Below are 22,990 nucleotides of genomic sequence, written 5' to 3' on the forward strand. Positions count from 1 at the left end.
TTCAAGGTTGTGTACATGAGATGTCATTTTAAAAAGCTAGACTGGTTATAGCATAACCTTTACTTTCTTAATCTTTTTTTGGTCAAGTACAGCTTACCAAGAACGAGAAGAATCATTTTCACGTTTCGGTAGAGGGCACAACCTTTGAGCAATAAGACTGCTCTGAAACAGAATAGATAACAACCCTGTCTCGAGACCTTCCGTTTGGCTGTCTGATAAGAGTACGGGAAACGCAGAGAAGCGAGTTCCATCGCTGCAAACAAAGTACAACTGACCACGCAGAACCAGAAGTCAGCAACAGAAACGAAATTTTGAAGAAAAAGCGAATGTGAGCTAGTGACGTCAGTAGCTGAGGAGGGGCGCTGACCGTGGTGCTGAATGCACCTCGCGCTCCTCAGAGTTCAGTACAGGACACAAGGTACCGGAGCTTCACTCATCTCACCGTCGCTCATATTCACATTCGTCTTTGGCCCACTTCCGCTCAAATCACAAAACCCGTGGAACGTGAGAGCCGAGATGCTGAATTAACTGGAGGTGTTTGGACTCGACGGGCAGGATGGATTCTGTGCGCGCGCTGGTCCTCGCTTTTCTGTCTCTCCACGCGCTCGCCGTTACCATCACAGACAGGAAATTCGGTGAGTTAGTCAAATGTGACGTCCCACAAAGTGTGTGATATTTATACGAATATGGTTTTAAAGGAGCTAAATTTACATATGCTGGTCTGGTCTTCGCAATTTAGCAGGATTATCAAAAATTATAAAACAAGTCTGGCGTTCAAAACATGATGTATTGCTTGTTTAATCAAATCAACGTTTCATTTCTAACGTCTGCAGACAGCATGGTCGCGTAAAATCCTGCTTCCATCAGTTATATGTTATTGTGCTTCTGCAAAAAATAGCTGGTTATATCTGTTTTAGGATAGTTACCTCTGAGCTTGTTTCCTTGTGCATGGAAAAGTCTTTCAAGCATATGGGGTCGTCAAATAAACAGCTACTCTGATAGTAGATTACATAATCGCGTTACGATTGGCTAAAGCATCTTGGCAGGCTTCATCTGTCAAACACACAGGCCAAGAGCATGAGCCAATCTCTACTGGGGACGACCTGACTAAAGATGTAAACAGATACAGCTTCATACATATGTATATGTGTAGATATACTTGTATTGTTCTTGTACATACTGAATACACCAAACATTCACAGTGTATGTTGGGAAAAAGTATGTGAACCCCTAGGCTAATGTCAACAAAAGCAAATTAGAGTCAGGAGTTGGCAAACCTGGCATCCAATTAAAACAAAATTTGAGGTGTGGATTAGAGCTTCTTTGACTTATAAAAATAAAAGCACTCAAACATTTTCTAGTTTGCTGACATGGACCATGCCTCACAAAAAAAGAGATCTCAGAAGACCTACGATCAAGAATTGTTGCTTTGCATGAAGCTGGAACATGTTACAAAGTTGTCTCGAAGAGCTTAGATATTCATCTGTCCACAGTTAGACAAATTGTCTATAAATGGAGACAATTTAGTACTGTGGCTACTCTCACTAAAAGTGGCCGTCCAGCCAAGATGACTCAAAGGGCACACCGCAGAATACTCAATTAGGTAAAAAAGAACCCTAGAGTGAAAACATTAAACAGGCATGGTGTCCATGGCAGGACACCACGAAGGAAGCTGCTGCTTTCCGACAAAAACATTGCTGCGCTCCTAAAGTTTGCTAAAGACCACCTTGATTTCACCGATACTGGGAAAATATTTTGTTCACTTATGAAACTAAGGTTGAATTGTTTGGGAAGAACATAAAGCTCTATATATGGTGTAAAAAGGGCAACGCATACCAACTTGAAAACATAATCCCAACGGTGAAGTACAGTGGAGGGAGCATCATGATTTGGGGCTACTTTGCTGCTTCGGAGCATGGACCGCTTGCCATCATTTAGGGAAAAATGAATTCCCAAGGTTATCAAGATATCCTACAGGATAATATCAGGGTGGCTGTGTGCTTCTAAGCTGGGTTATGCAGCAGGACAATGAGCATAAACATCAAAGTAAATCCACAACAGCATGGCTTCAAAAAAAGAAAATCCATCTTTTGGAGTGGCCCAGTTAGAGCCCAGACCTTAACCCAATAGAGAGGCTTGGAATGACCTAAAGAGAGACGGTCACATCAGACATCCTAAGAATATGGCTGAGTTGTAGCAGTTCTGTAAGGAATAATGGTCAAAAATTCCTTCTGAACGTAGTACAGGTCTAATCCGCTGCTACCGGGAATGCTTGGTTGAGGTTTTTGCTGCCCAAGGAGGATAGACCAGTTATTAAATCCAAGGGTTCACTTACTTTTTCCCACAGTACTGTGAATGTTTAATGGGATGTGTTCAGTAAAGCCATTAAAGATTATAACTGTTTGTGTGTTATTCACTTAAGCACATTGTGTTTATCTGTATGTGTGACTTTGAAGATGAGATCACATTTTAAGACCAATTAATGCAGAAAACAAGCTAATTCCAAAGGGTTCACATACTTTTTCTTGCCACTGTATGTATGTATGTTACCACATTTGTAACCACATTTTCACAAAAGCCAAAGCCCGGCAAGCTTCATTCTTCAGTTAAAATAAATTTCCCCAGAATACACAATACATTACTGAATGACTTGCAAAGACATAATTTGGGTTTGCTCAGGATAATGTTTTGTTAACCAAGCTGTGGTTAGAGAAGAATGGATGTGTTGGATGTTGGACTCATTGACTCATTGGCACTCTCAGTGGTTTACATTATGATGTTGGCAGACACTGGATTGGGTTGGCATGAGTGAGTTATGTGAAGCACTGATGAAAAGAACAGTTAACAGTCTGTTAGAGGCTTACAGTATATGGCACTGATCTCTGAGTCTCCATTAAAGTCTGTCTTTTTCTCTCTCTCTCTGTAACGTGTATGTTTTTGTTTCTTTCTGAAGCAGATGTTGTATAAAAAATTATATCCTTGCTGTTTCTGATTGATTTTCTGATTAGTAAGCAACAAAGGCCTAGCCATTCATGAACATCAGCACGGTCACAGAATGCGCAATGCGGGGTTTTTTTTTTTTTTTTACAGAAACTAGAGATTCCAGAGACTGAAAAAGAGAGTGAAACAGACTTGTCCTGTGAGATATGCAAATAGTCAGCGTTTTAGAATAATTAATTGTTAAATTTCTTCTTTTTTAGTCTCAATGTCCTCTTTATAGTTGATTTAATTGACTGTGTTTTCCTTTGTGCACATGCAGATGTGCATTGTTGTTTTTAATAAGTCCTACTGTGTTATGTTTACCAAATGATCCTCATAAAGGAGACGGTAATTTCCCAGCATCCTATTCTGCAGCTTCTAGAGCTTGGTGTGTTGATATGAAGCGTGGGAGATATTGCTCACCTTAAATGTACAGGAAGCTTAAGAGATTCAAACTGGGCTCTTTTAAAAGATGTTATTTATGGATCATAGAATCTCTGGTGCTTCCTGTACGTTTGAGGTGAACAAAATCTCCCACGTTCTCTTGACACCTCAAGGAGCTTGGAGCACAGAGGAAATGAGACTTTGAAAAAAAAAAAAAAAAAAACTGGCAACCTTTTTCTGTTCTGTTTTGTTCTCTTCACGGTTCACATATCAGCCATAGTTTGCACACAACACTAAATGTTTAGTTTCCTGAGAGAATGCTTGAAAGTACATCAAAATAGCCCCATTCAATCGTACGTGGATAAATGTGCACAGTTTGAGATAGACATGATACCCAACCATTTATCTCAGTCAGTTAGCATTACATAATTCATCATCTATTCTGTGTACGTATCAAATACAAGGCACTCTCTGAGGTCTGTTCGAGAGAGATGATTTTTTGAGCCCAGTAAGATTAAACTTTTTCAGTGCATTTAATAAAGCTTCTGTCAAGCATGTTACCTTTAGTTAATTTTCAACATTAATAAAAATAAAATCCCTGAAAAATGTGCTTATGTGCTTAATCAACATGGTGCACATTTTCCAGTTAGCATCTGTTTCTCATAAGATCAGATTATTACAAATTGAACTGAATGAAAACAGGTGTAATATGTCCTTCCTTATTGAAAATGGATTTGCTGTGTAACTGACTATTCAGTAAATTTGAATTTTACTTTTACAAATAAATGCTGAATTTGCCATTAAGTATCCTTGCCATTCCTTAAAAGTTTAAGGTTGTATGTATTACATTAATTTAAAATACCAGCTGTTAGTTTACCAAGGGAATTTTAGTTTTTAGTTTTTTTTTCACCCAAACATTTATTAACATTGTGTCTATGTACACATTGGTTTAGAGGTGTAAGGTTGTTGACAAATGGACATGGACTTTCCATTTCTTTTTATTTTCAACAAGATTTTAGCTTAAAATGTATATACTTATATAAGGTAACGTGTGTGTTTTAGATGCTGTTTTAATCAACTTTTTAATTTCAGTAGTTTATTTCGATGTTCATGCAGTGTGAAATTAATTTGTAAGTACTCATTTTCCATGTTGTTACTCAATTATCATTGATGTCTGAAAACTGCAATGCCAATAATTATGATACAATTTGAAGTAGATTTAGATGGAGTAGCATGGCACACCGTGATAACAATTATCAGTTAACCTTCAAGTCCTTTGTGTAATTTGTATTATCTAAATAAATTAAAAACACTAATGGATGCAACTTTTATAATCAATCAATTAAGAGCATCACACCGCAGGAGAGTAAAAATAATACATTTAAAGATCAAATTATAACTGATTTGTTTAAATAATAACTATGAAAGGCAGAAACATGCCTCTTATAGATCATTCTTCTCAAAATGGACCTGGACTTTCTGGATTTGGTCCCAAGTCAGATTCTGTAGGTGTACAAAGAAAATTGCCTGTCAAAAAATCAGGCTTTGTAGACATTTTACTTGAGGAAACTGGAATTTTTTTTAATGATTTGCTGTATTTTGAAAGTGTAATTTATTTTTAAGACAATGAACACCAGAGAATGCCTGCTGCTATTTTTTATTATTTGATTAAAAAAAAAAAAATTAGTCTATTTATTTACTTATTAATTTACTGACATTCTTATTGGCTATACAACATATTGGCTATATTTCCATATTCTGTTTAAAATAGTTTTTCTCTGCTCCGTTTTGTGAATAAAATGTTTTTGTTTAGCTGGTTCTTTTCAGTGAATCAGTTGGTTCGCAAAGCGGTTTGAACAGTTTGTTTCTGGAATCATGAATTGTGAATCATGACTCAAAGACACAAGAGAAGTGCTCCAGACAACACTGGGTTTTTCTCTGGGGGTCCTAAAGAGAGGAGACTGTTCATGTAAGAATTTTTCTGTGTTTACAGATAGAAATTAATTTGATATGTTCTTGGTAGGGATGGATGATACCACTAATTTTTATCAATATATTTTACTATCAAGGCCAATATTGCCAAAACCAATACAGATACCTCTATTAAATGGATTTTTTTGTGTGTGTGCAAATTCTTGGGAAAAAAATGGGCAATTTAAATATTTTTTTCTTTTTTGTTTTTTTTAATAGGCCTAAAATGGAATAATACTCAGACTTCTGTATTGTTTAACCATTGGTTTACTGCAGTAACCACTGATCTTTATATATTATAGATCATTTACAGTAACAGTTTGTTTAACCATGGTATTTTTAGTAAAACCATAGTAACCACAAAAATAACACTACAATATCACTATAGTAAAAAGCATGGTTTTCGCCATAAAACCACGGTTAATACAGTCATGGTTATTACAATATAACTCAAATAAAACCATTGTTCATTTCATAACAACAAATACAGAACATTATCAATGTTTTAACAACTTTTAATTTAACCCTTTCATACGTACCCTCACACATATGTGACAGTTAATAACTGGGCCCCACAGAGTAGCATCACACATATGTGTTTCTGCAACAGCCAGTTACGTTACACGCTGCCAGATTCGGATCAGCTTTTGCGCCAACACAGGCTGCGTTGGTCAAGCATCTGTAATTTATATTCGCTCAAACAGTTACTCATACAGTCTTTTAAACAACAGAATACATTTATTTTATATAAATACATCCAAAGTTTACCGCTTTTATACACACAGTCAACACATCAAACGTGATCTCCTCTGATGCGTGCTGCCATTTGTTTACATTATTAGTGGTTGTCATTCGTCAAACAAACAGCTACTCACGCACACACACACAATGTCTGAGATGTCAAACAGTGCATAGGCAAACCGGACTGCTGATATTATCTGTTCATTTGTTTTTTATAGCTATATATAAACAAAATAAATCAAACAAATACAGTGCAGCAGACATAACCCATTTGTTTACATATTTACTATATTATATACATTTGTTTTATTTTATTATTTAATGACAAAAAAAATAAAATACTCCTAAACTCTGCCCCCCTATACCGGCTGTGCGGTGTCACGTGCAAAAATAACTCCAGGGGGCACTGCATGGGAATTTAGACCCTACTCATGAAAAGGTTAAATAAACTTAGTAACAAACCTAATGTTTGCTAATATATACTTCTTTTTTTCCCACTTTGAAGCTTATGAAATGCATTAATTTTCATGGTAGCTAAATAGTAATATCACTACTTAAAAACAAAATTAAGAGTCAATATTTTTATGTGAGGATTGATAATCTCGATACAACATTAGTATTGGAAGTATCGATATTTTAGGATCGATACGCTCATCCCTAGTTCTTGGCTCAAAGATTATGAACATTGTGATGTTAGGTGTGTTAACATTAGTCCATATGACAAATCTTACTTACAGCACTTTTCTTATACTACTGTGAATCCATTGTGTGGATTGTTTCATTTTTATTGTGACTTTTGGTGTATAATTGTGTTGTTTTGTGCACCCATGGGCAACAGTAAAATGATATTCACCCACTTACTGAATCATTCGGAGAGGTTATTGAGTTAACAACTCCAGCACCTTGCCAACACTCTGGCCAAGCAGATAGGTTTCCATATTTCTAATCAGCTGTGCCATTATTCATGCCATTTACTTGTACTTTTGATACTTGGTTACATTTAATTAATTTCCATAAAGATATTATTACTTTTACTTAAGTATGGCGATTGGGTACTTTATACTACACTGCATTGGTTGGATATTTCTCAATGAGACTGTCTGCAGGGCTTCTTGAAGCTGTGATTGTCATTCCTAATCATCTCAGTATGAAATCTAAATCCTTTCTGAAGCACTGCTTAGTTGAATGTACCTGTCAGCTCTGTCCTGTTTTTGGTAGATGAGCTTGTGTATCTGCGTGTGGTCTTGTCATCTTGTGGTCTTTGTGGGAGTGTGTGAGAGAGAGTCCTTTCTTCTGCTTGTGTGTATAGACACAAGCTGTTATCCGTGAGTGTATACCAGCATCCTTTTAGTTCCCCACAGTGTCTGACGTTCTGGCACACACATGTAACGCAGACTGGCATCATGCCACACTCACCTCCAGTAGATGGGATTTATGTGTCTGTGACTGTGTGTGCGTGTGTGCCTGTATCTACTTTTATCATTATTCATCAGGCATATTTGCTCATTTTACTGACTGAGTAAACAATCAGTGACTTAAGATCTTGGCAAAATGCATCACTATTCTCTCAAGACAAGCAAACTTGGAACTAAATAAAAGAAAAGTTAATAACATTATTTTTTTAAATGACAGTACTCTGTGCCAAGGGTGGGAGATATTCCAGTTGCAGTGTTACCAAATCTCACAAGAGAAACAAGCTGGACTGGAAAAAATAAAGGACTTGACTCACCCAAAAAATTCAGGACTTGCCTCACCCAAAATAAGTGAAAATATAAGCAATTATTATTATAATTTTCCCCATGTGGGGGAATTTTAAGCATAGAAATCATTGCAAGCATAGTAGAAATATAAAATAACATCTTTTCAATAAATAAATTCTTAATATTTAATAAATCTCCAAAAATATTAAATAAAATATACATCTAAAATCAATGATTAGCCAAAATCTCTCCTATTTTATTTTAATTGTTTAATGATTTTATTTTCATTATTTGTTTTAATTACATATCTGCTTCTCAGTCAAAACCCAGAAGCATCAAATCTGTATTAATGCATCGTACCTAACAATAATTCTTGACAAAAGAATTATAAGAATGAAAAGAATTATAAAGACTTGGAAACAACTGTTTCCATCAGTAAACATATTTTTCCATGCATCTGGATTAATAATGCATGCATATGTAGTAATTACTGTATATATAGTTGTCAAAAAGGTCTTCAGCATTTCACAGAAGGCAACAGTCATAAAAATACTGTCAGAAATGTTGGCTTACCGATTAAGTAAAGTTATGACATCTCTTATACATATAGATCAGGTGGAATTTATTCGGGGCCGTAGCTCTTCTGATAACATTAGGCGTTTCATCAGTATCGTGGTCAGTAGCGAATGATCAATCTCCGGTCGCTGCCATCTCACTTGACGCCGAAAAGGTGTTTGATATGGTAGAATGGGATTATCTTATTAAGATTTTGGAAATGTACGGGTTTGGGAGTACATTTATTGGTTGGATTATAGACACCCAGTAGCAGCGGTACAAACAAATGGATTCATTTCAGATTATTTTACTCTGGATAGGGGCGCCCATCAGGGTTGCCCTCTTTCCCCATTATTGTTCTGTCTTGCCCTGGAACCATTAGTAGCCGCGATAAGAAGGGAAGATGATTTTCCATGGGTGGTGGCGGGTGGTATGGCGTATAAGCTTTTGCTTTACGCAGATGATATTTTATTATTTGTCTCTGACCCTACTAGATCTATGCCTTGCCTCCACAGAATTATTAATTCCTTTACAAAGTTCTCAGGATACAGAGTCAATTGGGCTAAATCCGAAGTTTTGGCTTTGACAGCGTACTGCCCAGTAATGGCTTTTCAGCCGGGCGCCTTCCAGTGGCCCAAACTGGGAATTAAGTATTTGGGAATTTTATTCCCAGCAAATTTGTCTGATTTAGTTAGTGTTAATTTTGACTTTTTAATAAAAAGGTTTGAGCGATGTGGGCAGGTGGGCTTCATTACATTTATCTATGATTGGGAAGGTTAATGTAATTAAAATCCAAACTACCTGTTACAATCTCTCCCTGTAGATGTCCCCCTCTCTTATTTCAAGCAATTTGATAGCATAGAGAAGACCTTTATTTAGAATGGTAAGCGTCCCAGATTACATTTCAATAAGTTACATAGGCCGATTGACAAAGCTGGGCCAGGAATACCCAAGATTTTGTTTTATTATTATGCATTCGGTCTCAGACATTTGGCTCATTGGTCGCTTCCACCTGAGAGGGCCCCTCCCTGGTTTTGTATTGAACAGGAAGTTCTTGCCCCTATTTCGCTATTGCAAAGCCTTTCTATTAAACTAACCATAGAAGTTACACCCTGTTATCTCGCATTTGCACGCGGTATGGACAGAAGTGTCCAGAGATTTAATTCGGACATTTATTTAAATGTTGCCTCGAGCATATGGCTGAACCCAAAATTATGTATTAATAAGTCCCCTTTCTGCTGGTCAGAGTGGATTGTGAGGGAGGTTAATGCACTCAGTAACCTACATGAGAGTGTAGTGTTGAGATCCTTTGAAAATATGGTTCAACATTTTAGGATTCACAGATCTCAGTTCTTTAGGTATTTACAGCTGCGCCACCTGCTCTGTACTATTTTTGAGAGTAGCATACACTTCCCTAAAGCAGCAGATACTCTGGGAATGGTGATTACTGCTTTTGGAAAAGGTCACGAGGCATCAGTGTATTACTCCCTGCTAATTCAGAGTCTTGGGGATGGAGCTTCAACTTCTCTCAAGAGATTATGGGAGAAAGATTTAAATTTGGTATTGGAGGAGGGAGTGTGGGCTAGGATTCTAAAAAAAGTCAGGTCTACAACTAGAGATGCAAGGGTGCGTCTGATGAAATTTAAGATTTTACATCGAGTTTATTGGACCCCCTCTAGATTATATAGGCTTGGTCTTAAAGACACACCCACCTGCTGGCGATGCCAATCAGAAGATGGGGACATAACCCATGTTTTTTGGGGATGGGTTAAGATCCAAGAATTTTGGTTGAGGGTTCAGAGTTTTATGTGTGACATATTGGATACTCAATTTTCATTTTGCCCCAGACTCTGTATCTTAGGCGATGGGGCGGTCATTAATATTGGGGATAGTCATTTAAAAAGTTGGGTCCTAGCCGGACTTATGATCGGCAGACAAATTATCCTCAGGGGTGGAAGTCAGCTGGGGCACCCTCGTTTCAGGAGTGGTGCGGGGAGATGGGCGGGGTGGCAGCATTTGAGGAGGTGATTTTTAGAAGGCTGGGAAAATGGGATTTGTTTGATAGGAAGTGGGGTGGATATTTGGCATTTTTGGAGGGTTCTCATGGAGGGGCATTGGAGAGGGATTTCTAGTTTAGATGTGTATGTGCATTCTTGTTGTTTTTTGAAAGTATACTTTTTTTTCATGTTTTTTATTTTGTTCTAAAGTTCTAATCATTGGTGACCACTGTAATGCTTGTTTGTGTCGGGGGGGTTTAATGTATATATTTGATTCCGTATTTTATGTTGTGTTTGTTTGTCTTTTGAATGGAATCAATAAAAATTGTTAATAACAAACAGAAGGCAACCATACATCCACAATGTGCAATTAGGGAAAGAAATGTGTAATAATGCAGTTTCCCTCAGGATCAAAGCACATGCTTATCATGTTCTACTAAAAAGAGTGAAGCCCCATTTTTTTGGGCAACAGAAAGTGGTGTAATTCAAAAAATTTGCTGTGATAACATTTATCAGAATGAAATTACTCTGTTATTAACTGGTTACCAGCATTGAAAAATAAAAAGTTCACTCTGGAACAATTGAAAGGTACTTTGTTCCCGTTTTCAGTTACATTCTGCAAAACATTGAGTTTGGTTTTTGTTTTCATTTCTTGAACTGTTTTTTGTCCCTGATCACAGGTGAAAAGGCATGATTATCAGTTTATTGACACTTTTCACATTGTTCCTCATGTAATGCTATCTTATGACATCAAAACACATTTACTATGGCGCATGACTATAACATTTGCATTACTTAAACAACTACATTTACAAACTTATCTGAGTGTGATCAAATTGCATGGTAGCTCAACTGAAGGAGCATTGTACTTGTGAAGGACTGGAGTACGAGTCCTGAAGAGCACACAAGTGAGCCAAAAGTGTCATAAAAGCACCACACACAAAATGATGTGTTGCGGTTTCATTTTCCATCTCGCATTTACTTTTTTGACACTATTGGTTAGGTTAAGGTTGAAGGTTTAGTGTAAGAAGGTCAGTTTTGTTGATTTCAAACTCAATAGAGCATTAACCATAAAAACCTTATTTGTTTGGGAGAAAATGTAACTCCCTTTTAGTGCCACACAGTGGACACTTCACCTTGAAACCGCCGCAATACATGTAATGAACCACAATTTAATTTAGCTAAAATGTCGCCACAGTGACGTACTTTTCATGAGATCAGGCTCCAAATAGCCCAAAGTAGATTTAGAGTAGTAGATTTTTCAAGTTTGAAAGAACAGTAACAAAAGGCCAAGCCATCATAAAAAAAATAAATAAAAAAAAACAGTAAAAAAATAAAATAAAAAGGGCAATGACCAATCAAATAACAGTGTTTACATACAGGAACACATCCAAATGTTAAACGCATTAACATATGTAACTAAAGAAACTCCCTATGGAAAGTAAAGGTACAGACCGTGAGATACTTTCAGCTAAAGGTGTCTTCATGTAGCCTATTCCTGGAATTCCACCATGCTTGCTTCAACAAAATTGTGTGCGACACTCTGATTCAGTTATATTCTCAAATTATTTCCCAAATGACCTATATGTGCTAGTGTTATTCAAAGTTTTTTCTAAGCTTATATTTGCTATGCAGATATTGAATTCTCCGTTGGTCTACACACAATCTGTGGTACTTGCATCCAAATGCAAGCTATAGCGGTAATTTCACAAATTAGTCTAATCTTTCTTGATTCACTTCAGAAATGAGTTTCCTGAGTTTGCAGATCATGCCATAGAGTTTCTTTTTTGATTCAAATCTATATACATGTATATGCAAGGAGAAATAAATGAAACAAAATACAGCACATCTTAACAAAATGCTGGCTTGATGACTATTTCCTCATGATGGTTGAAGAAACACTGGACTACACTGTGTTCCCCATAAATTCTGTAAATAGCAATCATTTATTGGAGAGACAAGATCATTTCTGCTCCACACAGTGAGTAGCTGCACATTTTCTCCACAGTCATTATTTGACAATTAATTTTCCACATTCGAAAACACAATGCCCGTTTTCCTCTCAAAATGGAAATGTCCAGTTTCTCACATTTTCTCAGTTCTTTCAACATATTTTCTCTCTTAAATGAGTCCCATTAAGGGCCATTATTAACAACAAATGTTCAGCAAAGCCATGTGCCTTTCTGTGTGCACATTTTGCCCCAGGACCTCAGTGTTCTAAAATAGTGCAAAAAGATTTTTTGGTTAAAAATGAACAAATTGCCATTACTGATTGAGTACATTCAAAACATTCAGTGTTCAAAACAATGTCCTTACCTTACACCGATTCACTACTGTAAGCCTACAAAACGGATTTGTATTTTGAGCTGTCGGGTTCGATTTGGCGTGAAATTGCTAGTTTATGACGTTCATCCTTACGTCATTATGGCATGTCCGCACACAAAGGAACGAAGGGCCGACTGTCTCATGTTCCAGCTGGAGAAACTAACTACACTGTTCAACTCAGTTCAGTAACACTCTCACACAGTTCAGGACAGCATCATTGCAGTCTAGATGGATGTTTATCGGTTATCTGTTTGGCAAAGTTGTTTACCTGCTTTAATGTTTGAATATGTTTTCTGGTAGGGTTGTTGAAGCTTATATTGCTTGTCATACTTTTATGAATCAAACATTACTCATGTGTTAACTGATCACGGTGCATCTACATTGTCCGGTTAAGTTACTGTGACATGATTAATATGTATGACTTCTGAAATTGACTTATAATTGTTATATTGCATATTTAAACATATTACTTTTATGTTTAATAAAGTATATTTTATCCCCATCATTATTGAATCCTCGTTTTATGTTTTTAATTTACATGTTATTGTGTGCATAGCATTGACATGCTATTGTAGTAACGGAGTAATTGTAGTCTTCTACTGAACTCGTATCAGCCATATCATGAGTTTAACTTCTTAAATTGAAAATTGTAGTACAATTCAAACATTAATAGTAGATAAAACACTTGAATAATCATATTAAGATCTGCTGGTGGTGGCTGAGGGGAGTCTCCTGTTCTCTTTTTAAAAGTGCTTTGAGTGTAGTGTCAGAAAAGCGATTTAAGTGTTAAATTCATTTATATGCAAATAAGAGTGTTGTTTATCAAAACAAGTAATTCCGTTTCAAATGTTTAATCGTATAACATAATATCAACATGAAAATAGCACGTTATGACTCCGGCTCCAGTCATGATCACACACAGGTGATGTCCAGGTAAGCTCAAATTGGGAGATTCATCCGCCAGAAGAGCAGTGCCAGATCACGACTGATGTAATGTGTTCTTCTGCAAACTGCTTGCAATTTTAAGTTTCAACTACAGATGTCGCTTGAGAGCACAAAGTTACGTAGTGAAGCTTTAATGATGGCATTAATTACTAATGAGCATTCAGACCACCACTGAACTGGACACTGGAATTCATTTTTACATCAAGAGCTGCTTAAGTACAATTGATTAAAATTCTTCTTAACTCTCCCACACGGACACTGCATGAACTGGAACTAATACACTCTCAGTGTCTAGGTATGCCTTACATTGGAAAGTTTGTTTTGTTATTCAGGCATAGACGGTGATCTCTTATGTCGTTAATGATCATTGCTCATGCCTGAGCATGTGAATTGACTTGGCTAATTAGAATGGCAGTTCTCTTTCTCACATTCCCCTCATTCAGCAGCACTTTTAGTGTCTCACCTTTCCATTTTATTTCTCCCTCGTGTTTTGAGGGTCTGTCGTGTGGGTGCAGGCCTTTTCTCTGCTTTTCCTAGAGAGAAATAGCTCTCAATCACCTCATTATTAGAGGAAAATATATCTCTATCTCTCTCTCTCCTCTTTCTCTTCTTCTATTCCTCCATTTCTCTTTCTTCTCATTGTCTCCCATGTACACATCTAAATCATTCAGCAGGACAGAGGGAAAAGTCATATTGCCTATTCCTGACTCCCAGAATCCCACCATGTCGCTCACATTTTTAATTCATACTGATAGTTTGATGCCTGGAGCCCCCTAGTGGGTACTTGCTTTCAACTGAACCTACCTTGCTGACTTGTGGTTCAAATATAACTTTTCTATATATTTTATTTCTTTATCAGGCCTTTTTGTTGAAAGAAGTATTCTTTATTGTATTACTGTCCTCCCTTGAGTCTTCCCAATTCAACCTACTGCAAAAAAAGTTTATGAGTAGTGACACCATTTGGGGCTTACTAGGATAAGTTTGATGTTTTGAAGGATCCATAAAAGGCTAGTGGTGGTCTGTGTAAATGCCCATAAACAGGGATTTAATCAATGATGACTGCTGTAGAGATGTTTGCTTAACAGGTGTTAATATATGGAGTTCTAAACAAAGGAGCATGTTGATTTAATGCTGTCAATCACAGCATAAAGGTACATAAACAGCCACTTAGCATTGTCTGCTGCTGTGGCTGTTCTTCCTGCAACACTTCACCACCCAACACCATCTATATTTCTAATTCTGTTCACATCCATTATGAATTAACAGTATAGTATTTATAAATTAAGTAATGCAAGGGGGTATTTAGAGCTTAATTTGAGTATTGTGCTTGAGCCATCCATCATGGACATCAAGCAAGCCAAACGTATTAATCTTTATCTCACTTAAGGAATGAAAAGGTGAAAGCTTATTATGTTTTGATAGAACACATTTATTCACTTCAACTGCAGAAGTGATTTCCCTGTGCAATTTTGTTTGCACTGTTGTGTTCTTTCTATCCTTGAAGATTGCTTTGCTCCATCTCAGACAGTCACAATATGTTCTTTATGTCCTTTTATACAGCAACAAATACATGACTGAATAAAATCTAAAAAGAAAAGCAAGTTTAAAGCAACTGGTTTTAACCAGTAACATTCTTTAATGTCAAGATTGTTGGATAGATATTAGAAAACTGCCTACGCTTCTGACAACATGTAGACACAATAACAGTTTCAATCTGTAAACTATGGTGTCAATAAACTTTATTAGGTTCTGTTCTGGGCCAAATTGGACATAATGTATGTGGGTGTGAGAAGATTGCATATATGTGAACAATTTTCAGAACAGTTGCTTTTGTGTTGCCTCTGCCTTTCGCATTTTGTCAAATTGACTTCCACATGAATGGCCAGACTCAGGGTTTCCCAGCAGATTATTACCCAGAGCAGCCCACTCCCTCCACCGGCTTGTTGTCTCCCCACAGTGCATCCTGGTGCCATCACTTCCCCAGGTAAACGACGCACACTTACACAGCTGTCCATGTGATGTAAAAGAAAATGGGACTCAACGGATCAGGCAACCTTCTTCCACTGCTCCAAGGTCCAGTTCCGACACTCGCGTGCCCATTGTAGGTGCTTTCGACAGTGGACAGGGGTCATCATGGGCACTCTTACCGCGGCTGTGCAGCCCCAATTGCAGCAGGGTGCGATGCACTGTGTTGTGACACATTCCTCCCGTAACATCATAAAAATTTTCTGCGACTTGTGCAACAACAGACCTTCTGTCGGTTCAGACCAGACGGGATAGCCTTCGCTGCCCTCGCGCATAGAAGAGCCTTGGGCTCCCAACACCCTGTCGCCTGTTTGTAGTTTGTCGGACCACTGTCAGTAAGTACTCACCACTGCTGACCAGGAGCACCCCACAAGCCTTGCCTTTTCAGAGATGCTCTGACCCAGTCATCTGGCATAACAATTTGGCCCTTGTCAAAGTCCCTCAAGTCTCCTGCAGTCAACACGTTGACTATGAGAATTGTTGTTCGCATACCATCTAATCTTCCCAGACCTGGGCATGTGGCCTTGTTGGGAGATGATCAGTGTTATTCGCTTAACCTGTGGTCATAATGTTTTGGCTCATTGGTGTGTATACAGTATATGGTTCAATCATTTAAAACCTAAACAAATGTGTTTTCAGTTGCCTGAAAAACTATCTATAAAAAAACTATAAAAAAAAAACTATCTTCAAGGCATTAAGTGCATAGGCATTGCTAGACTTTATTGTTTATATTTAATCTCAGCTTCCCTAAAATCTGTAACTCTGTAATCAGCACGCAAATCTGTGATCGCCCAAAAGTCCCCCTTAAACACTGATTTTGAGCTGTCTTAAACAGCGGCAGCACTGCACTAGTTTCAACAAGATTGCTTTGGTGACTTTTCTTGCATGTAAAGACTGATGAAAGAGCATATGATTGGTTTGACCCACTGAAGGAAAATGCCCCCTTCACTAAACCAGTTGAGATTTAAGTCTAAATGGAACAAATCAGTCGATTTGTTCGTGAAGGAATGAGGATCAGGATCTGTTGACCGACTGAAGAAGTGGAGGAGGCATGTCGTTTGTTTAGTCCGGTAATATCGTTGAGCAAACAAGGAAAGAAAGGGACTGGATTAATTATGGGAAAAGGTGAATGATGACTTTACAATAACATCAGGACGTAGTTAAAACTTTTTATTTGTTGACATTTTTTTAGGCTAATATTGTCTTTTTTATTTGTAGTATTACACAACAGTTCACAAAATTATAGGATATTCTTTGTTGTCATTTGTTAGGAAAATGTTTATGATGCTCTTGAAACACTGCAAATGTTTCTAGTAGATTTGTTGAAATGTACATTTTAATGACATATAATTAGATTTGTTTTGGTCATGAATGACTTGGTGCATTAACAGTGGTTTAGTGAGTCACTCAACACATAGAAGACATTCATTTGCTGCCACCTACTGGCATAAAGGTCTGATTAAAAAAAAAAAAGAAAAAAAAAAGGTCACTAAACCAATCTGAACAAATATTTTTGGTGAATGGATTCAAAAGTCATAAGTCACAAGTTAATGACAGACAGAAAAACACCATCTAGAGTTAATTCACTCCACTAAATGACAACCAAGCTAAATGTGACATTTATTGTAGTAAAAAGTTTTTATGGTATTTGTTATAACTGTAAACTATAGAAGTTGCCAAATGGTTGATTCATGTTCTATAATTTTTGTTAATAAATTAGGACAGATGAAGCTTATTGCCAAAAAATAGACAGTTACGATAATATGGCGGTTTTTATTATTTTTATAACAATGTAAGTGTTTATTATAGAAAATGTCAATATTCTGAATGAATATTAGCTGGCTTGCTTGAATGATGTGTAAACATAGTTTAAAAAAATAAAACGCTATCTTTGCAACAGAGTGGAATACATTAAATGTACATCTTATAGTGTCATTGGGGGCTGATCTCCTGTACGATTGAAATCCTAGAAACGCCCCTTGATTAAGCATCACCAAAATGAAATCAAGTATTTCCCCTAATGTTTCAATAAACAATAAGGAAGATAAAACAAAATTAAGCATATGATTTGTAGTGCCATGAAATTGCATGCAATATACATAAATAAAAAATCTGCCACGTTCCATTTGTTTTAGTTTAAACCAAAAGTGAATAGAAAGAGTTACTTGTTGTACTTTTTCAATTGACAAAAATAGGCATGGAGTGTAAAAAAGAAATGCATTTATTTTATATATTATATATTAAATATTGTCATACCATATCAATTACATGTTTTACAGGTGAGTTGCGATGTGGCATTTTTTTTCCTTTCTAAGAAAACAAAAATGGTTGATTTATTAAGTGTTTTTGCCTTCACCTTGACTGAGACCTAGTGGGCACACATCTCTCACATTCAAGATGTGCTATTAATTTATACCCGTCATGAACCCTGTCTGTATGGCGGACTATATACTGAAAATGACACTGCTTCTTTTCCATTGCACTCTCATTTTCCCTCTCTCAATCCAACCCAACAACCCCCTTCTCACTTTTTTTTTCATACTTCCTTGTTTTACTTGACAAAAGGACGTTTAGCAAGGGAGTGTGTGAATCTGAAAACAAACCAACTTAAGGTTGAAGGAAGAGAGTGTCCTTGTCATATAACAGAATTGATGGTAATGGAAAGAGAAGAGATAAGAAAAGTTTCTTAATTAAATGTATCCTATGGTTGTTCAGTGTTTCCCTTATGCATTCAAAGGAAATCATGAGTGCCACTGCTGAAATTTCACATGGACCATTAATATTCTTGCTGTAACATAATGCTTGCTAGCCCCAGTCAGCTGCGCGCCTTCTACACTGCTTCCAATAATGATGTTTCATTCATGAACAAATCGGTCTTTATAAAAAAATATTTTAAGTCAGTGAATCATTCTTGTTTACCTTCATACATTGACCCATATTTCTCATTCATTGACGTCTCTCCCTTTTAAAGCCAATGAGCTCTAGTTTGAAGCGCAAGACTTCTTTGGTGGCTTTTCATGCCTGTAAAGACTGATTATAGTGCAAGCCAATAGCATATGAGTGCGGGCTGTGAAGGAGAATATAATTGTTTTGACCTTGAACAAATATATGCTTCTTCACTGATCACTGATCTTAAAAATCAAGTACTAGCAATTGGATTAAATTACATTTTAAAATACTTATAATCTGACTATAGTTACTTTTTATAGATTATATTATTACATATTAACAAGGCAATGGCAGTAAATTGTTAATAATTTATTGATAATTTTCATATCAATAGCATCATATTCTTACCCTGAAGCGCAGTAGATATGCACCTCAGTTTTGAAATAGGTGATGGACTATCAGTAAGCAGTAATGGTTAAAAGTGTTTTAAGAGGAAAGCTTTGACCTAGGCATCATCGTTGCTTTTGCTTTTATGGTCATTATTATTATTATTTTTTCATTTTATGTTGATTTTATGGTCATTAATGTTCATAATTCTGCTATTGTTTTATGCACTTAAAATTAACTTGATGTCTCAGTGTTTTGAATTATAAACTTTGGCCATGCACTGTCATTGCTGTTAAATTGAATGTTTATTTCATTCATGTAATGTTTAATGCACTTTTAAAAAAGTAATAAGGAGCTCTTTTGGTGAGGCTCTTTTTGTTAGTAATAATAAATGGGATACATTTTCTTCCTCTTTGTACTTTTATGTTAAAATGATTATCCTGTTCAAAGCATGTGACAAATTAAAATATAATTAGGTTGAAAGTAATCCAAAAGTAATTGAATTAGATTACCCCCCAAAATGTAATCTTTTATGTTACTGATAGCAATTTTTGTCATGTAATTTGTAATCAGTACCTGATTACAATTCACAAGTAATCGGCCCAGCACTGGTCATTCGTTTACTTTGGTAATCTTGTTCAAAAATGAGGTGGCTGTATGAATTATGAGTAAAAGTGACTGATGACATTACAATAACATTAGGACATTACTGAATCACTTACAATTATTTTATTTTTAGTGCCGTAAAAAAGCATTGCAGGCCTAAAGCTATTTGAGTATTGAACAATTTGCAATAAGAATTTGTCCACAATACTGTTTTAGTACAATTTAGAGCTATTTAAAAAAAAAAAAAAATTCATAATGAGTGTTATACAACAGTTATCGTAGTTCCTGTCCTCTAATTTGTTTGGACAAGCAGCGTTTCAAAGAGTGCTGATATTTCATATAATGTATTGGGACACTTTACTGATTGTATTACTCATCTAGTCCATGTTCTTTGGCTGACAGCTGTCTTGATCAGTAATACGCAATGTTTTGGTGTCTTTTGGAAATATTTTCATTGACAGAGCAAAAATCATCCTAATAGCAGGTGATATAGTGTATCCAAAATATAGGTTACTTGTTAATAGTTGCATAAATGCAAAATAACACAATCATGATGTTGCTCATGTGATATTGCTTAATTAATGATATTATGGAGTTTAAAGCAGAAGTTTTCAACAATTACGTTTTTGACAGTTTTAGAAGTTCAGAAAAACTCAGAAAAGAGGGCAGACTAGGAAAATTGAAGTTGAGAATATACAGAATCTCTACATTCAAGGTCAAGTGCCTGATATGTAGGGCAGTGATTCTCTCTGCAGCATGGGAAATAGAGAGCTATTGGTGTCAGAGGTCAGAGGTCAGGTATCTTTATTGTCAATATTTGAAATGGATCCTCAGGATGAAGTGATCTTGATAGATGAGAGGTCTGTGTGTCAAGTAATTTTTATTTGTAAAGTATTTTTCACAAGACACATAACAAAATTCTGCTGTAACAGAAAATGACTGTAAAGATTAAAAGTCCTCATTTGAGCAGTTTAAATGAAAAACATGATTGAAAATCAGGCTTTAAAAATTATTTGTCTATAGGCCCCCAGAGAGCAAGTCAAATGCGACTGTGTCAAGGAACCCAAAACTCTGTAAGTTAAGATGTTAGTTAATAGAAATAAAAAAAACCTTGATAGAAACCAGGCTCAGCTGGGGGAGCGATTTCCCCTCTGTCTATACAGCGTGAATTTAATGCCAATATTAGTTATCTATGTGTAATACAAGTCATGTATTAATTGAGTAAACTGAGTAAATGTTGGTGGGCAAAAAAAAAAAAAAAAAAAAAAAAACACACACACAAAAAAAAAACAACTAAAGGATATTAATTGAACTGTAAGATTAATGATTAAGTGTCTTTGAAGTCCATCCTGAATTCACTGCGGAAGTACATATAGATGCAGTGTCCTTATTTTATTTGGCTGATGAAGGCTTTAGTTGGCATTAATTTATTGTCTATGTATTTAATTTTAATAGAATGTAGTCCATCCTATGACCAAGATGATGTAAGCAGAGGTCAGTGAGGTGTGCCTCTTAGTCCAGAACAAATAGAATTATATTATCTTAGATGCCGTTCACTTTAAAGCAGAGTTATAAAATATGAGAAGTGTTTCTGGCTCTGGCAGACCTGACTAATGCTGCATAACTATGAGTTGTGGGATAAAATAGGTGTATGCCTGGCTGAAAAGATGAGTCTTTAGTCTAGACTTAAACTGAGAGAGTGTGTCTGAGTCCCGAACAATGCTAGGAAGGCTATTCCATAGATTAGGAACCAAATAGGAAAAGGATCTACCTCCTTGAGTGGATTTTGATATTATAGGTACTTATTAACAGGCCAGAATTTTGCGATCATAGTAAATGTGATGGGTTATAGTGCCATATAAGATCGCTACAAACAAAAAAACAGCTAGACAATTTTCTTAACTAAGAAATATAATATAATTTTTCCTTTAATCTTCTTGTAATAACATTTACAGCAATATTCGATTTCTAAAAAAGAGTTGAGTCATTTTAGATTGATACAGCAGTAGCTGCTGAAATGTGATCTGATCCTTTGCCATAATATGAGACGCCTTTAACACTGGCAGATTAGTCTGAATCAGAGTACAGTTCACATGAAAAACTGGTCATATAAAAGCTGTTTTTTGGACCAGAAGTGGACTGTGGTACCGAACTCGAAACTACCTTTAGAAGGTGGTTTGGTTGCAGTGGAACTGTAGTATGATTTGCATGAGTGAGAACGCAACCTGTACTAGGGTTCGCTCTTGTTCAGGAAGTAAAATAACAAGCGCTTGCGTTTTTGTCGATTTAAGTTTGATGGCATCATCCATTGCACAAAAACACATACACGTCCACCTTGAGTGGCAGGAGAACGTAAGCACAGCTGCAAAGGCATAGCTTGCAACCAGCTGTCTCCTCAAAAAAGAGCGTTTGGGAGCAGCAGATAGTCGCCTTCTCCTGGACATGCACATCTGCTGAATTACGGCATGCAATGCACAGAGGCGTAAATGTTGTTCACTCGGGTGCAAAATGAATAAAAAACACACAAATATAGCGATGTTGTGTTCTCCTTTATGTGCACTGTGCGCGTTTGTGATGTTGTGTATGTACGTAAATGTGCCAGGTTTCGACAGAATCATAAGTGAGTGTGAAACCAGACCAATGCTACAGGTACAAGGGGCCTGGAACAATCGCATTCAGATTCAGACTGCAGAAAATGTAACCCGGTTTGAAAACCACCTTAACTAAAGACAGTCTCATGTAACACAAAAACAAACAAAAAAACAAGCCTTGTCAATAATTAATTGAACACGCAGTTCATGAAGAAATCTAAATAATAGGAGTTCACAAACTTTTTTGTTCATGTCCACTGCTTATCTGTGAGTCATTAAAAAGTCATGTGGCTCATAAATGCCAAACAACATAAAAAACAAATATATACATTACATACAGTTTTGCTCAAAATTTTGCATACCCTTGGAGTACTGGTAATATATGTACCATTTTTAAAGAGTGAGCAGGCAAAACACATTAATTTAATTTCTTATGGGATTCATATTCAACTGTAGATTATAACAGAATGGCACAATCATATAGGCCTAGTGGCTACTGCTGATGTTATATCTTTACACGTTTTCTGAGAACATGTTGCACATAATCTCTGTAATTATCTGTGGGTACAAAGTCATACAGTAGCATTTTGCAATAACGTGTTATAGGTAACATATAAAGAATTCAACAATGATCATATATTAACATCATTCAAGTCCCACTATGAGCCTTGCTGTTATCAGTACATTTTCCTAATTTGCAAACAGCCATGAATGGTTACTGTATATTAAACATATTTTGTGATAATATTTGGGATTGCATGTAAAATAATGAAAGTAGGCAGTATTCCATTTCAAATAATAATAATAAAAAAACAGTAATCAATTCTTATCAATGACAAATAACATAATAAATAATTCTGTTTTTCTATCAAGATAATGTGAGACACCAATAATT

General features: G+C 36.2%; 1 protein-coding gene across 1 annotated transcript in view; it reads left to right on the forward strand.

Moving 5' to 3' along the window:
• The first annotated feature begins 121 nt into the window (after positions 1-121).
• The window catches only part of LOC127451658 (receptor-type tyrosine-protein phosphatase N2-like), a 275,203-nt gene continuing 252,334 nt past the window's right edge, over positions 122-22,990 (forward strand). Inside the window, exon 1 of the mRNA XM_051716512.1 lies at positions 122-635. Coding sequence (XP_051572472.1) covers positions 557-635 — 79 coding nt within the window. The 5' untranslated portion in view covers positions 122-556. The remainder of the gene's footprint in view (positions 636-22,990) is intronic.

Source organism: Myxocyprinus asiaticus, chromosome 2 (assembly GCF_019703515.2).
Source record: "Myxocyprinus asiaticus isolate MX2 ecotype Aquarium Trade chromosome 2, UBuf_Myxa_2, whole genome shotgun sequence".
Taxonomy (NCBI): Eukaryota; Metazoa; Chordata; class Actinopteri; order Cypriniformes; family Catostomidae; genus Myxocyprinus; species Myxocyprinus asiaticus.